The 15,385-nt window shown below is 33.0% G+C and overlaps 2 protein-coding genes across 3 annotated transcripts in view; one reads left to right on the top strand and one right to left on the bottom strand.

Moving 5' to 3' along the window:
- The first annotated feature begins 292 nt into the window (after positions 1-292).
- LOC111085264 (leucine-rich repeat transmembrane protein FLRT3-like) lies at positions 293-7,130 on the top strand. 2 transcript variants are annotated; one of them, XM_022383012.1, is made up of 4 exons: positions 293-342; positions 781-1,452; positions 5,019-5,167; positions 6,579-7,130. In XM_022383012.1, exons 2-4 carry the CDS (start codon positions 782-784, stop codon positions 6,719-6,721), a joined length of 963 nt encoding a protein of 320 aa, XP_022238720.1. In that variant the 5' UTR covers positions 293-342; position 781; the 3' UTR covers positions 6,722-7,130. The 2 variants fall into 2 exon arrangements, with proteins under 2 accessions (XP_022238720.1, XP_022238721.1); XM_022383013.1 differs by lacking the exon at positions 293-342 and adding an exon at positions 379-498.
- A 4,362-nt stretch (positions 7,131-11,492) lies between these two features.
- Positions 11,493-15,385, bottom strand: part of LOC111085263 — a 16,680-nt gene continuing 12,787 nt past the window's right edge. The window contains exon 2 of the mRNA XM_022383011.1: positions 11,493-11,972. Coding sequence (XP_022238719.1) covers positions 11,799-11,972 — 174 coding nt within the window. The 3' untranslated portion in view covers positions 11,493-11,798. The remainder of the gene's footprint in view (positions 11,973-15,385) is intronic.

Here is a 15,385-nt window from a genome sequence, read left to right as displayed (position 1 = left end):
GCAGGCAGTAGTAAAAAAGTAAAAACTGGATACACTTATAAGAGCACTACAACAAAAATGAATGAATTTAGTAGAGAACCACAAAACGACTTGAATCACCTAATTATAATTGACGGGCAAAGGAATTGAGTAGGTACTAAGATGGAAAGTCTTTCGTAAATGGTGGCTAACAAATATTACGTTGATGCGTGACAGTGTAATTTATACACGTGGCTCAGTCCATGAGAAACATACCACATGTTTCTATTTCTATAGGTCGCATGTGATAAAATATACAAAAAATGCCACTGTCACTAAGTAACGTTAGACATAAGAACGTAGACTGGGTGGAGCAAACTCAAAGTAAGCAATATAGCGTTAAATGTTACATAAAACATCAGAGTCTTATCTTTAATTAAGTTGAAAGCCAATTTACTGCGAACTGTAAATCAAGCTAAATATGCTATAAACTGAACAACTAAACAGACAAGATTCGACTTCATAGCTCACCATTTCTGTGTAAAAACAATCGAAATTATTCTTTGTTGTGTTAAGTTTTGATGTTGTTATTAACACAGTCTGTGGTTATTTTAATACATAGCTTTTTTATTTGAATACGCAAAAAATCAGATTCAATGCACAGTTTTGGCTGCTAAAATATAAACGCTTCTTTTAACTATTTTCTACATATCTATCTAATCCAGGTTATTATATCTTTTCCGGCACAGTTTCGTATCATTTATTACATTTTTTATTTATCTTATGTTATGATACTAATTTAATTATTCTCTTCTACTTAAGCATGAAGAGGTACTTTGGTTTCGTTACTTGCTGTTTTGGTCTTAGTTTTCTAACAGAAACCATAGAAGTGGCGTCCCTGAGCGTTTGTCCTTCTTGGGAAGAAGTAGAACCTTGCTTCTGTGACATTGGGTTTAAAGGCTTAAAAATATATTGTACTAATATCTCTTCGTCTCTGGAAATCGAGCATCTGCGACGAAATATTCCACAGTATGGCCCGATAGAAGAACTTGTAATTACAGAATCTTCCTTACGCAGGTTGCCTAAAGACATCTTTGAAGGAACTAATATAAGCTACCTTGCTTTAGACAAAGTGGAACTGAATCCTGTGTCCGAAGAAGACATTCCTTTTTTAGAAGGCAACTCCAACACATTGGAAGAAGTTTACGTTTATAAAAGCTTCCAAAAAGGTTCTGGAAAAATATCATTTTCTCACCTGGAGAATTTGAAATTTCTTCAAATAGTCTATAATAATATCGATACGGTTCATGGATGGTTCAAGGGTGGCCCATATTTATTAAATGAGGTTGAGTTAGTAAATAATGCCATCACGAGCATTGGTGAGACGAGTTTCTCTGACCTTGTAAACCTAAGGATATTAAGCCTTCAAAGAAACTATATTTCTTTGGTGTCACGAAGTATGTTTCCTAACAATATCAACACTCTGGACCTAAGGTAATGTTAATCTTTTTTTATATTGTTGTTGTTATCAAAATAAGTTAACTTCAAAACTACTAAGTTTTTGCTCAAAATTATAGGCAATCTTGATAGTATTGATTTGTTTCCCGGGAAAGTAAAATATATTAAACGTGTTATACAGTGAGACAAACATCCAATGATCTTCATTAATCGTTTACTCAGTAAACTCATTAAACATGCGACCACTATAACCGACCATCATGTGATAGCCCTTAAAAACTGTTACGTTGTTTTGTATACAAGTATGTGTTATCACGAACTGTATCAAGAAAAAAGGTTAATTAATTAGTTGTTTTGTATACAAATATGTGTTATCACGAACTGTATCAAGAAAAGGGTCAATTAATTAATGGGCATACTTACACATCAACTTAGAACCTTATGTTCTTTCAAACCACAGTAAAATTACGTAGCTTCTTAATATTTAAAGATGTCCTTCCTCTGAAACCCTTTCCCGTTTTCTAGCCAGATCGCATAGAACCATCTTCTAGGTGTCTCTTCGTTTGATTCAAAGAACACTTGGATGTCAAAACTAGATTCTATATCTAACGCTGCCAAATTTGTTTTACAAGGTTGTGATCGGTGAGTGCGTACGAGCGATCGAGGATCGTTAGGTCGGCTGAGCAGACGAAAATGATTAGAATTAAATAAAGTCTGTAAGAAGAAGCAAACAAATGGCTCTAATAAGCAACAGCATTACTTTTAAAATTCCAAGTCATTTTATTTTAACTCAGTTCATATTAGTCTTTATTTTTCTTGCTTTTTTAAGCGAGACTTTATCTTTTTAAGTGACTTATGGTCTAAGTTAATGTTACCTGCGAAACTGAGCCAAGTTGTTTAAAACCCTAATGAAATACGATACTACCGTTTTGAACAATATCAAAAACCGTACAGAATAGTGAGAAATCGATAGCACAGGTAAAGTCAACAGCATACAACTATCGTCAACAGCATATAACTATCGTCAACAGCATACAACTGTCGTTAGCAGCATATAACTATCGTCAACAGCATACAACTGTCGTCAACAGCATACAACTATCGTCAATAGCATACAACTATCGTCAACAGCATACAACTGTCGTCAACAGCATACAACTGTCGTAAACAGCATACAACTATCGTCAACAGCATACAACTGTCGTCAACAGCATACAACTATCGTCAATAGCATACAACTGTCGTCAACGGCATACAATTGTCGTCAACAGCATATAACTGTCGTCAACAGCATACAACTATCGTCAACAGCATACAACTGTCGTCATCAGCATACAAGTATCGTCAACAGCATACAACTGTCGTCAACGGCATACAACTGTCATCAACGGCATACAACTATCGTCAACAGCATACAACTATCGTCAACAGCATACAACTATCGAATTCAAAAATACCCATTGCTTCCATAAAATAGAATGCCATAAATGTAGTATTTTTATCCTTATATGTTAAACTGCACACAACTAAGAAATATTTTAGATTCGTTAATACTACTTTTGAAACAAAAAAGATGAAAACTTCAGTGCCATAAAGCTTATATAAATATACTTAGATTTCTCTAATCAATTTGTTAGAAATCTATTAAAGTGAAATTGTTTTCAATCACTGTTTTCAAAACAACTCATTAGAAAACAGAAGATAATAAAATACACACACACACACACACACATATATACACACAACTGTGTGGGCGTTTGTGTGTGTATTAGTCCATATACAAGAAACCGATAACCACGGTATTGTGTAATAGTGCAGATACAAGAAACCGACATTCACGATATTTTATATTGGTCCACATACAAGAAACTGCTGTCCGTAGTATTGTGTATTGTTCCAGATACCAGAAACCGGGAGACTTGGCATGACGTGGTGATTAGAATGCTCGACTCGCAACCTGTGGGTCGTGGATCAAAACTCGTTGCTGAACATGCTCGCTTTTTCAGCCATGGGACCGTTATAATGTGACACCCAATCCCTCTATTCGTTGGTAAAAAAGTAGCCAAAAAGTTGACAGTGAGTGGTGTTGATTAACTGCCTTCCCTCTATCTAATGCTTCAAAATTAGGGTTGGCTAGCGCAAATAGCCCTCGAGTAGCTTTGCGTATCAATTCAAGAAACAGATATCCACGTTAGCATAGGCTTTACTCTAGCTTTAACTGTGTGATAATATCAAACAACCACTTGGTTGAGTCTGTACTTTACTGTTACTTCATTTCGCTCATTTTTTGCTTTTCACTTGCATTAGCATCGGTAGGGCGTGTTAGCTATTTCTTAACTTTTACACCATGAGCTTTTTTTCATTCTCCCTCAGATACCTCTTATTCAGCAGGTCATTAAGTCCTAGCTCATTATCCTGATAACATAAAAAATAGAGATGTTTACCTCTCAAATAAAATAAAATGCTATGATACTGCTCCTTCCTCATAATGTCATTAATTTGACAATAACTCCCACTCTTGGAAAGGAAAAATATCTCCACATTATTAGAAATTCAGCACAACGTTTCACAGTTTCACTTACAAACTCTTGCTTAAACTTCTTATCATCAGACTCCTCACAGAAACTTTGCTGGAATTTCCAGAAAGCTCAGTCTTTGTTTTGCCAGTTCATTGCACATTGTTCCGTGTGTTCTTCCACTTAAGCATGCTCACATTGAAATATCAGACTATAACTTTTCCACGAGATCATTTTCTTTCATCGTTCTATTGCTAAGAAACTTTTCTGCATAATTTGTAGTTCTGCACTTACTTCTGGAGTGTTTAAAGATAATTGAATATTGACTTTCTTCAAATGTCACTTTCCTCCCTTCAGACTGTTTTATTGGACGACCCTTTCTATGATTAGATTTTTAATTACCAGTTGCAGCAAAACGATCTAATGTTCTTTGAAGCATATATTTTGAAATAATAACTTCTGTTAGTGGTGTAATGATAATGTTAACTTATTTCTATTGCATAAAATTGTAATTTGGGCTTGATTTTCACTAGTTAAATCTAATTCGTTTTATTTATTTCTTTTTGTTGTCCATTTCCTTCATGTTAAAACTTTGAATGATGTCGATAATTTACTGGTCTTTACTGCAAATAGCTCTGTTAAAATAAACATATCAGTAGTTGATCCGCATTCAAGTTGCTATAACATATAAGAATTAAACAGCATTCTTATAGGATTTTATAGCAAAACAAATTATAGTTATTTTTCTTTCTGTACTCAAAGCTATGTTGTAAAGACCTGAAAATCATTACTCTCTACTGATAGATTTATGTTATATATACTAGAAAATCATACTATCTCTATGACTTGAAACGTTGAAATTGTGGTGAAATTTGAACCGGACGCCATTTTTTAAATTTAATATTGTGAATATTATCTTTTTAACGATACCTCATTCAGTGCAATATATATATATATATATTGATAGATAGATAGTAAGACTTTTTCAATCGTTATAGTAACAAGTATCAATGAAACATCGAAATATTTTAACATCACAAAGCCAGGATGTCTTCTCATGAGCCTCTATCTATTTTCAATGTTCAGTGACAACCAGATCAGTGTTCTTCCCCCTGACATCTTTACTACCATGCTGAGTTTAGAGGAGATCTATATAACAAATAACAACATCGTGAGTTTAGAGGAAAAAACTTGGAAACCAGTGTGGAAGCAGCTGGTGACTGTGTGGGTAGAAGGTACGATCATAAAAGCATGGCCTCGGTTTTCATATATTCCTCAAATCTCCGAAAACATTTTTTTTTTTTTACCGAGAAGACACGTTTATTATATCATGATATAAAAGTTTGTAAAACCCAATGATTTCATAAAGGGTTTTGTGTATGTGTTTTTTTTCTCTCTGTTAAATAATATAAACTTACTGAGAAAAAAATCGGTTTAATAACATTTTCTAATACAAGTACAGAAATAATGAATGTCTTTGATTAGATTTTCATTATGAGTAAGAGTAATGTTATTAGTTTCATTTCAACAGTCAATATGCACTTTATTGTTGTTTCAAATGCTTCGTTTTTACATATTTTATTCTTAACTGAAGTGATCTTGGAAAATAATTCTATTATTATACTGTGTGTGATCTTAGGTCACATGATAAAGCGTCGTGGTTTTAATTAGATTTTAATTAATTAATCTGTGAAAATCCTTTGAGTAACGTTTAAGATGCCAAACATGTTCTGAAAGAATTGAAAGTTTGAGTAAGGAAAGTTTTGATACCGCTAATTAAAACTGCCAAGAGGTAATCAATCGATGGTTGTTTAGTTTGAAATACGGCATATTTTGCAAAAAGGCTTGAAAAACTGTATACAACGTTTAACATTGCACAGTTATAACAGTATTTTAATACCCCAGTTCCCAACATGAATTTTTACAAAAATTAGATTCTTATTTCATAACTTTCAACACATAAATGTCTTGTTCTTACTGACATGGACTGGTGGTTAGGGAATTCGACTAATAATCTTTGGGTCACGGGATCTAAACCCGGCGCCGAAAATACTCACACTTCCGGCCGTAGGGACATTATAATGTGACGGTCAATAGAGATTCGTTGGTAAAGCGTAGCCCAAGAGTTGACGGTAGGTATTGCCGGCAGATTGCCTTCCTTGTGGTCGACAATTCAAAGTTAGGGACAGCAGCAGATAGCCCTAGTGGCTTAGTCATAAAACAAAAATTTCTTTCTGTTAAGATTTCTTACATAGTTTGTATTCCTCTCAGAACAAAAATGATTTTAAGTTAAAAAAAGATTCATTACATCCACATATAAATATTGTATTATACTCTATTAGCTTTTATTATTTAAAAGCTAAGAACTTATAGAATATAAAACCAAAATCAGTTCCATTGATATTCTATTTGACAAAGTTAAAGCTTAAAACGGGAGTTAGAAGCACCACAAACTCGTTATCATTTATAATATTACAATAATTCTGGTAATTAATGATGTTATTTCATTATTATACACATAAAATGTTTATTAAAATTATGAATTAATAATATAAATATAACCCATCACACTTGATCAGGTTGTCATGCTATGTTGTTTAAGTTTTATAATTCAAACTTTCCACAGATTTTTTTTTTACTTTTCAGACAATCCCTTGGCATGTGACAAGAAGCTGCGATGGATATTGGACTTAGATTTTCCCAAACACTTATGGGGATTCTGCGCGGCTCCTGAACACTTACGTGGGAAAGATTTGGTAGACCTGAAGCCAGAAGATTTAAATATATGAAATAAATTCTTTTATAAGTATATGCGTAGTGTTATAATACTTATTGTGATTTCATTGGTTTCGTAAACTTTAGTAAAGTCTATGCTATAAAAGAAAAATGTTTTGTTTTTGTAATTCAAAAGTTAGTTTGAAAGAAACGTTAATGTTGGTACCACAATACAATATTGATGTTTCAGCTACTCATCACACTTAACATGTTCTAATTACATCCAATTATTCAAAAAAAAACAACATTGCCTATATTTTTTACTGTAGTGGCAGACTAGAATGTAAATCTTCCTGTAATTATTATTATTTACTCATGTATATGGTAAGGATGGGGTCATAAACAATGTAAGTAGAACTGAAATGTAACAACTAAGTTAAATTCCTTCCAACTATAGAAACGGCAATAAAACATTCCATGTTCCACAGTCTAGTGAGAAGGGATATATATTGTAACAATGATGTTGAAATTCTTAAATACGCGGCATTGTTATATTCGAACAGTAGTTTTAGGTTAATTGTTGTATTTAATCTTGTAAGTGGGTAACGCCAGCCAAATTCACACCTAACGTAACCTTTCCCTCAATACAAGACCTCATCTTGTAGGTGAGTAACATCAGCCAAATTCACACTTAAAGTAACCTTTCCCTTAATAATAGAGCTCATCTTGTAGCTGAGTAACATCAGCCAAATTCACACTTAAAGTAACTTTTCCCTTAATAATAGAGCTCATCTTGTAGGTGAGTAACATCAGCCAAATTCACACTTAAAGTAACCTTTCCCTTAATAATAGAGCTCATCTGGTAGCTGAGTAACACCAGCCAAATTCACACTTAAAGTAACCTTTCCCTTAATAATAGAGCTCATCTTGTAGCTGAGTAACACCAGCCAAATTCACACCTAACGTAACCTTTCCCTTAATAATAGAGCTCATCTTGTAGCTGAGTAATACCAGGCAAATTCACACTTAAAGTAACCTTTCCCTTAATAATAGAGCTCATCTTGTAGCTGAGTAACACCAGCCAAAGTCGCACCAAACGTGACATTTCCTTCAATACAAGACCTCATCTTTTAGGCGAGTAACATCAGCCAAAGTCGCACCAAACGTGACACATCCTTCAATACAAGACCTCATCTTTTCGATGAGTAACATCAGCCAAATTCACACCTAACCTAACCTTTCTCTTAATAAAAGAGCTCATCTTGTAGCTGAGTAACACCAGGTAAAGTATTTACCGGTATTTAGCTGTGACTGAGCGAAGCGCTATAAAAAGTAAGGTGTTTCAATATAGTACTCCGAAGCTCCTATTGATGTAACAAGTTAAATGAAACATCATAATTTTGTTTCTTTGTTGAATTTTACACAAAGTTATTTGAGGCTTATCAGCTCTAGCCGGCCCTATCTTGAAGTGTCAGGCTAGAGGAATTCAATATCATTCACCGCCAACTCTTGGACTACTCTTTTACCAACGAATAATGGGATTGACCGTCACCTTATAACACGCTGACGGCTAAAAGAAGCGAGGATGTTCAAAGAAGGGATTTGATCCTGCACCCCGCAAACTCCGAATCGAGCGCTTTAACTATCTCTTCCAAAGATAACTAAATATACACGACTGTTTTAGTTTCAGTGTAATGCGAGTGTTAGGATTTGGATAGATTATATAGCGCGAATGTTATATTTAGTTATCTTTGGAAGCGATAGTTTATCGGAAGTTTGTTTACGAATCATAGGTTGTGTGGTTCAACAGTTATGAATTGGTGATTGTTATATTATTGCGTCATATTACTAGAACCTTCTGAGTTTTTCTCCTTGTTTTAATTGAGTATTATTGCATCATAATATCTAGTAGCGTGTGGAACGTTCTAGACCTCTGTCGGAATATAAGTACGCGTCGAAAATTTAGTTAGATAGATAGATCTAGACTGCGTGATTGTGAGTTTATCAATAAAGAGCATATAGTGGCATTTTTAAAGTGAAATTATCACAAGCTGTATTTTAATAACAGAGCAAAAAGAATAATTTGTCTCGTCAAATTGTGTTCTAAAATAACTGAACAAGCCTGTATGTACCTTGACGAAAAAGGCACAATAATTAAAAACTCCGGATACAACTGTGATAACCAACAGTGTAACGAATATTTGTATATACGTTTGACTTATTTCAATATATTAGCTTAAAATAAGTGAACTGTATGCTGTTTGTTAATTGTTGAAATTTATCGGCAACAAGACACAGACACCTACTGTAAAGAATCTGGTGCATACATAAAACCTGACATCGACCTTATTTGAAACCTTTTCCGATCGTACCGTATAACGTAAATATGAGATTTAAGCTTGACAGATTGTAAAGAATAAAAAGCTATTTTATATTTTTACAGCAGTTTAAACTTTCCATTAAGAATCAATATCTTGAACGTCGCAGTATCAACAGTCCTGCCAATTTGATAGTAGTTTAAATATTGTTTGTTAGTGTTGCTAAAAGCAAAAAAAAATTGTAAACTTGACTGTTCTATCAAAATAAGGTTGTTCTGTAGCGTTTACAAATGTTACTATGTGTGGATTTATAACCTTTTTTCTGAATTCTTCAGTAGAGTAAAACTTTCTATAAAAACTTCCTATTTTAAAGTCAGTTTTGAATTGATAATATGCAATATATTTAAAACAAAGATTTTATGATCCACACACAAAATATATAGATTTGTGTGTACTTAAATAATAGTGTAAATTAATTCATAAAATGTTTTATTACTGGTATTCTCGATATAAATAAATCAACATAGGTTTTGAAACAAATGAATCTGAAACACCTTATCATATAAATTATCTTTATTGTATTTAAAAACAAATACTTTTTTAAACCAGGTGTTCTGAAATTGGGGTCGCAATCCCATGGGGGATCGCGAAGGAGTTGCAAAGGTGTAACAAATGTCCTTTAAGTTTGTTTTTTTATATATATAAATACTAACATATTCCAAGATCATTGCTTCATGTTCTCAATATCTTCGTTATCTGGTTGTGTTAAGGGGAAAAAATTCCTCTTTTTTTATTTTTAGCTCGTTTCAGATTTTCTCGTAAAGCTACATTAACCGTCCCTAATTTTAAATTGATATACTGGATGGAAGGCAGCTAATCAGTAGTACCCACCGCCTATTATTGGCTTACTATTTTCTGACCAAATAGTGGGATATAGTCATCACTGCTATAACGCACTCGCGGGCTTAAAGTGTAAAATAGCTTTTACAGTAACGAGTCATGAACGATGAACTATGTGGACATGTGCATGTATACGTTGATTCTTAATAAGATAATTTAGTACACCCAGAAAACAAAAAGAAATAAATATTTAATAAATAGAGTGAGTTAAGTAATGACCAGTTTGAGTGTTAACCTACCATAAAAATATTTTTTTTTTCTCATTAAATATGTTATGAACCACATAAGTACAACTGGGTTGAACAGCATCTTGTTCGAGTATCATTAATCTAATATACAATTTGTTCTTACTTTCAATAATTGCGCTAAAAATTCTCCACAACTAGCACCCTTGAATAATACTTTCGAAAAAAAATCCTTTATTTTTTGTTTTGCTATTGAAAATATGAACAATGCACGGTTTGAGCATTGTTTTCTAACAAATATGTATTTATTTATTGTTCGGATGAATAGCCTATGAACAATACACAGATATTTTCTAGTAAAGGTAAGGAAAATTTAACGTTACTGGACTGTAATGTGTAGCGGCGTCCTTTTTGTTACTAATTCCTCCCTACGCAGCATATCGTTCAGATGACACACACACACACAAACATAAAATAGTGAAAAAAATGTAGATTTATCTGAAAGAGGATTTTAATCCATACTCTGGTTTCAACCTGATACAGGTGACAGGTGTTTCATGGGAGTTTGTTCCCTAGAGTTTCCTGATTAACACAGAGCTGGAAGTATAGGTAAAGATGTAACTGTTTGGATGTTTGCTAAAGGACAGTGATACTAACAATATAGGTTGTTAATTTTTTTGTATGGCTACTTAAACGAATGTGTTATTTAATTGTATGGCTACTTAAACGAATGTGTTATTTAATTGTATGGCTACTTAAACGAATGTGTTATTTAATTGTATGGCTACTTAAACGAATGTGTTATTTAATTGTATGGCTACTTAAACGAATGTGTTATTTTTTTGTATGGCTACTTAAACGAATGTGTTATTTAATTGTATGACTACTTAAGCGAATGTGTTATTTAATTGTATGGCTACTTAAACGAATGTGTTATTTAATTGTATGGCTACTTAAACGAATGTGTTATTTAATTGTATGGCTACTTAAACGAATGTGTTATTTAATTGTATGGCTACTTAAACGAATGTGTTATTTTTTGTATGGCTACTTAAACGAATGTGTTATTTAATGTGCTATATTTGCAATTCCTACTTTTCATAGATATATAATTTGCACGACTGAAACCCTGCATGAACACTATAAAGTTGAAACCCTGCATGAACACTATAAAGTTGAAACCCTGCATGAACACTATAAAGTATATAGTTGGTTTTGGGAGTCAAAATTGTGTCATTAATTTTCTGGATTCCAAATATCTCAACAGTTTTGCATTTGCACACGTGTTGAGCCCTTATGACAATTTTATCTATATTATACACTTAAAGTATAATATTCAAATTTATTCTCGTATCTTCGCAAATGAAATCGATAACTTTAGATAGAATATCTAATAATTAGGAAGTTTATAATTTATTATAATTTTTTTTATTTGAACCCACTTAATCTACTACAGAGAAACACATAACTGTGATAAGTTTATTCTTATAATATATATATTTTTAAAACGCTATCTTAAACATACTTTAATTTAATATCCATTGCACTATGTGTTATTATACACTTACAACAATATTGTAATATTAAGTCAATAGACTCTCTGAAGTGTAAACTGAAATAATTGGTTTTACAAACATTTTCAACAACATGATACTGTTTACTTTAGTTAACATAACATATATTAGTGTATTCCTCATTTCGTGATATAAATTTAACCTTTCAGCCTGGGCTTTGTTGGTAATAAAAGCTCATTTACGTTTTCGAAAGCAAGAAATTGGATTGAAGTAACACTGATTGTACCGGATCTGTCGTTTTCTCTGTACAAATCCATTACCGTAAGGTTCTTTGTCTTGCCATGGTAGCTCTCCGGCCAGTAGTAGAGCAACTTTGTTTGCAAAATCTGCTGGAAGCCTCGAAGTGAACTATGAAAAGTAAAAAAAAAAAGTTCATCATTTATTGAAGAAAATTTAACTTGAAAATTTACAAACTAATTCAAATCGATTCTAGTAAGTATTTACTATTATACTTTAAGATCTTTATTCAAATAGAATAAATCATGTTTTTACTTTATATAAATTCTAGTTAAAATTGTGTAACCAGATATTAAAATGAATTTTAGCCAATTATCATTCCAAAACGAATACTTTTGTTGCAAATGAAAAAATAACCAAAGATTTAGTTTAATTCAAGCAGTTTTAAAGAGCCCATTAGTTACACAGCGGTAAGTTTGCGGACTTGAAACGCCAAAAACTGGGTTTCGATACCTTTGGTGCACAGCACAGATAGCCCATTGTGTCGCTTTGCACTGAACAACAAACAAACAAAATTTCGTAAATGATTGGTTGTGTTTTACAACTTTCTCCTTTCTGTATATCATAGATATGTTTATATTATTGTTTTATATTTTTCAAGCATCAATTTTCATGTTTCTAAGGGGTCACACGCGAGTGACGGAAAATTAGGGGGACACAGTAGATTCTGAGTGGGCTATCGAAACTTCACTGCTCGAATAACATATTTCAACAGCCCAAGCTAGATTCAAACGTGACAAACATTATTTCTGGATAAGTAGTGAAATACTTAATACGTTTCCACAGCTCTGGGAGAAGGCAAAGTTGTATTTTATCGCTTTTCCCAATCTTAGCTGGTTGAATCTGGTTTTAGTCGGGTGACTTATTTGCTATTAAAAATACGTAACCGCCTTGATGTTGTGAAGAGAGGTAATCTTCGCTTATCACTGACCACACTGCAACCGGACATTTAAAAACTTTCAAGTGTTCATCAGGCCCAAGGATCACACTGAATAAAAGGTCAATGATTAATAGAATATTTTTACTTGTATAAGTAAACAGTATGTCATAAGCAAAATATTTAAAAACAATACACTATTGTAAAAATAATATTCTAAATATATTATAAATCAACAGTGTAGAAATAAAGTAACTTTTTTCCTAAGTAACAGTGTCTACGAAAGGTGGAATCACAAAGGTAAGTCCAACTCAAAAGGGAGTAACGGGCAAAAAAAGGTTGAGAAACGCTAGTCTAAAGTATCATATATTTTAAAAACAAACATTGAGCAAGAATGATATTTAAACCTAGTTACATCATCAAACTCTCAATTAAATTCTGGTATAGTGTTTCCCTCGACTAATATAGCTTGGTTTTTCTAGAGTTCTAGTTCCTCAGAGTTCGAAGAAAAAGAAACCTCGATCCTTTGAAAGCCAATATGAGATGTGTCTAATATATCCTATAGCAAAATCCTGAGAGACAAGGTAACATAATTAATACAAAAATGAGGCCACATTACACAAAAAAACTAGATCAAAGAAGATATTCTAAAGCCAAAAACCAGCCGTTTCAATAGAGATTGTCATATTCTTTAATGGCCATTGGAGAAGGCGACAGTCGGTGTCGAAATATATGGCGCTTAGTTTTATACTTTATGTTCTTTAACTTAGTTTTCAGATCAATATGTCCATAAAGATAGAGTAGACTAGTTCCTTCACCATGACATTTTAATATATAATTTTTCTTCGCACTTTCCTAATTCAAAGTACATGAAGTTTTAAATTATCCGAAATGCTTGTTTCTTTCAAATGTTTCCCCAGTTGATGGTCTTACATTGAAAAGCCGTTTTTATTATACATACTAGTCTATCAGCTAGATTTAAATATATGACTAACTAATGAGTTAAGGTAACCCTTTGGTTAGAAACATTTCATTGCTATCACAGATTAGGCATAAATGTAAGGGGTAGTACATATAAGTGGTGTAAGTATTTCATATCACGTGAATATAAACAGTGTCGGACACCAGAATATCAGAGTGAACTATAATGATAATATAACATCTCCAAGAGTTGTACTTCTTCATGCGGCTATGGTGTCACGTTAGCCATAAATCCAGAGATATCTCGCCAGAAAGTGCATAAACACCCTTACATGGACCCTGACCACAAATCTAACAGAATCAGTAGAGTCTAATGATAAGAAATAGGTTTAAAAGATAAGACGAAACCATACTTAGACACATCTTGTTTCTCCGTAAAACTTCATCTACAGGTATTCTTGAGTTAGGTGTTAGTAAACATTAGATAAGACAGTCAAAGGAACTGGTCAAGCCTGTTAATAAACGAGGTCACATCATTAGCTATGACGAGGTTTGCCAAAGAACAAATAAACCCTGTGTGCTTATCAACATGATCCAATACACAAAATGGCTACAGAGCCTGGAACAGACACGTGCTGCCAATCGCCCATGCTATCAGTGGACATCATTCTACTTCGGTTGAAGGCAGCAGCTGTACACCCCAAACTCACCAAAGGTTTGAAATGTCTTGGAAACAATTCCCCTCAGGTAAACGGAGAGACAGATATAGCCTCTTCATCTACCTGACATGCATGGTATATTTAATGTGCTGTAGAAAGAAGTAAGCATCTCTGAATATCGTGCGCTTTGAGTTCTTTGCTAAGACGAACAAAAAAATGAGAAATTGTCACCAACGATGGATTCCTTCATTCAACACCTCAAACGAGTGAATTACTAGTCATACATATGGGCCCATGCGATAGTTCTGTATCTTCATATATTCCCCGTTAGCAATGGCTTTGTCAACATTGGGAATCGAATCCCATATTTTAGCATTGTAAGTCAGTAAACTTACAGCTGATCCACCGGGAGACACAAGCTAAGAGAAAAGTAATTGGTGGAAGTGAAAATACTTAAGCTTTCAGTTGATCATTGATCGTTTTAATATTACTTATAGCTATGGGATATCGTTTTAACAAAATTACAAAACTTTGGTTCTTAAGGCATTACTTAAAATAATTTCATTTTGTTTAACTAGAATAACGCACCTGTTCAAATTTTTACCCCTTTTTTTTGCGAAATAAAAATTGCAAGTGAAAATAATATGGGAAAAGATTAGGATGATTAAGACTCATATGGAGTGTTGTTTTATTATTTACGTTATGAATGACGGCTATTGCTACTCGTATGGGGTATTGTTTTATTATTTACGTTATGAATGACGGATATTGCTTCATCGATTATTTTGTGAATTAAGGGTATAGTTTTAACAATTACTTATAGCTACGGGATATCGTTTTAATATTACTTATAGCTACGGGATATCGTTTTAATATTACTTATAGCTACGGAATATCGTTTTAATATTACTTATAGCTACGGGATATCGTTTTAATATTACTTATAGCTACGGACATCGTTTTAACAATTACTTATAGCTACGGGATATCGTTTTAACAATTATTTATAGCTACGGGATATCGTTTTAATATTACTTATAGCTACGGGATATCGTTTTAACAATTAC

Source organism: Limulus polyphemus, unplaced genomic scaffold (genome assembly GCF_000517525.1).
Source record: "Limulus polyphemus unplaced genomic scaffold, Limulus_polyphemus-2.1.2 Scaffold299, whole genome shotgun sequence".
Lineage (NCBI taxonomy): Eukaryota > Metazoa > Arthropoda > Merostomata > Xiphosura > Limulidae > Limulus > Limulus polyphemus.
The sequence above is the reverse complement of the archived record's forward strand: the minus strand, read 5'-3'. Positions and strand labels throughout refer to the sequence as shown.

What these genes read in the sequence shown, in the direction of transcription:
- LOC111085264 (XM_022383012.1), top strand. Translation starts at nt 782, where the DNA reads ATGAAGAGGTACTTTGGTTTCGTTACTTGCTGTTTTGGTCTTAGTTTT. An exon ending in ATCAACACTCTGGACCTAAG is followed by an intron (nt 1,453 to 5,018) that starts GTAATGTTAATC and finishes TTCAATGTTCAG; the next exon opens with TGACAACCAGATCAGTGTTC. An exon ending in GGTGACTGTGTGGGTAGAAG is followed by an intron (nt 5,168 to 6,578) that starts GTACGATCATAA and finishes TTTACTTTTCAG; the next exon opens with ACAATCCCTTGGCATGTGAC.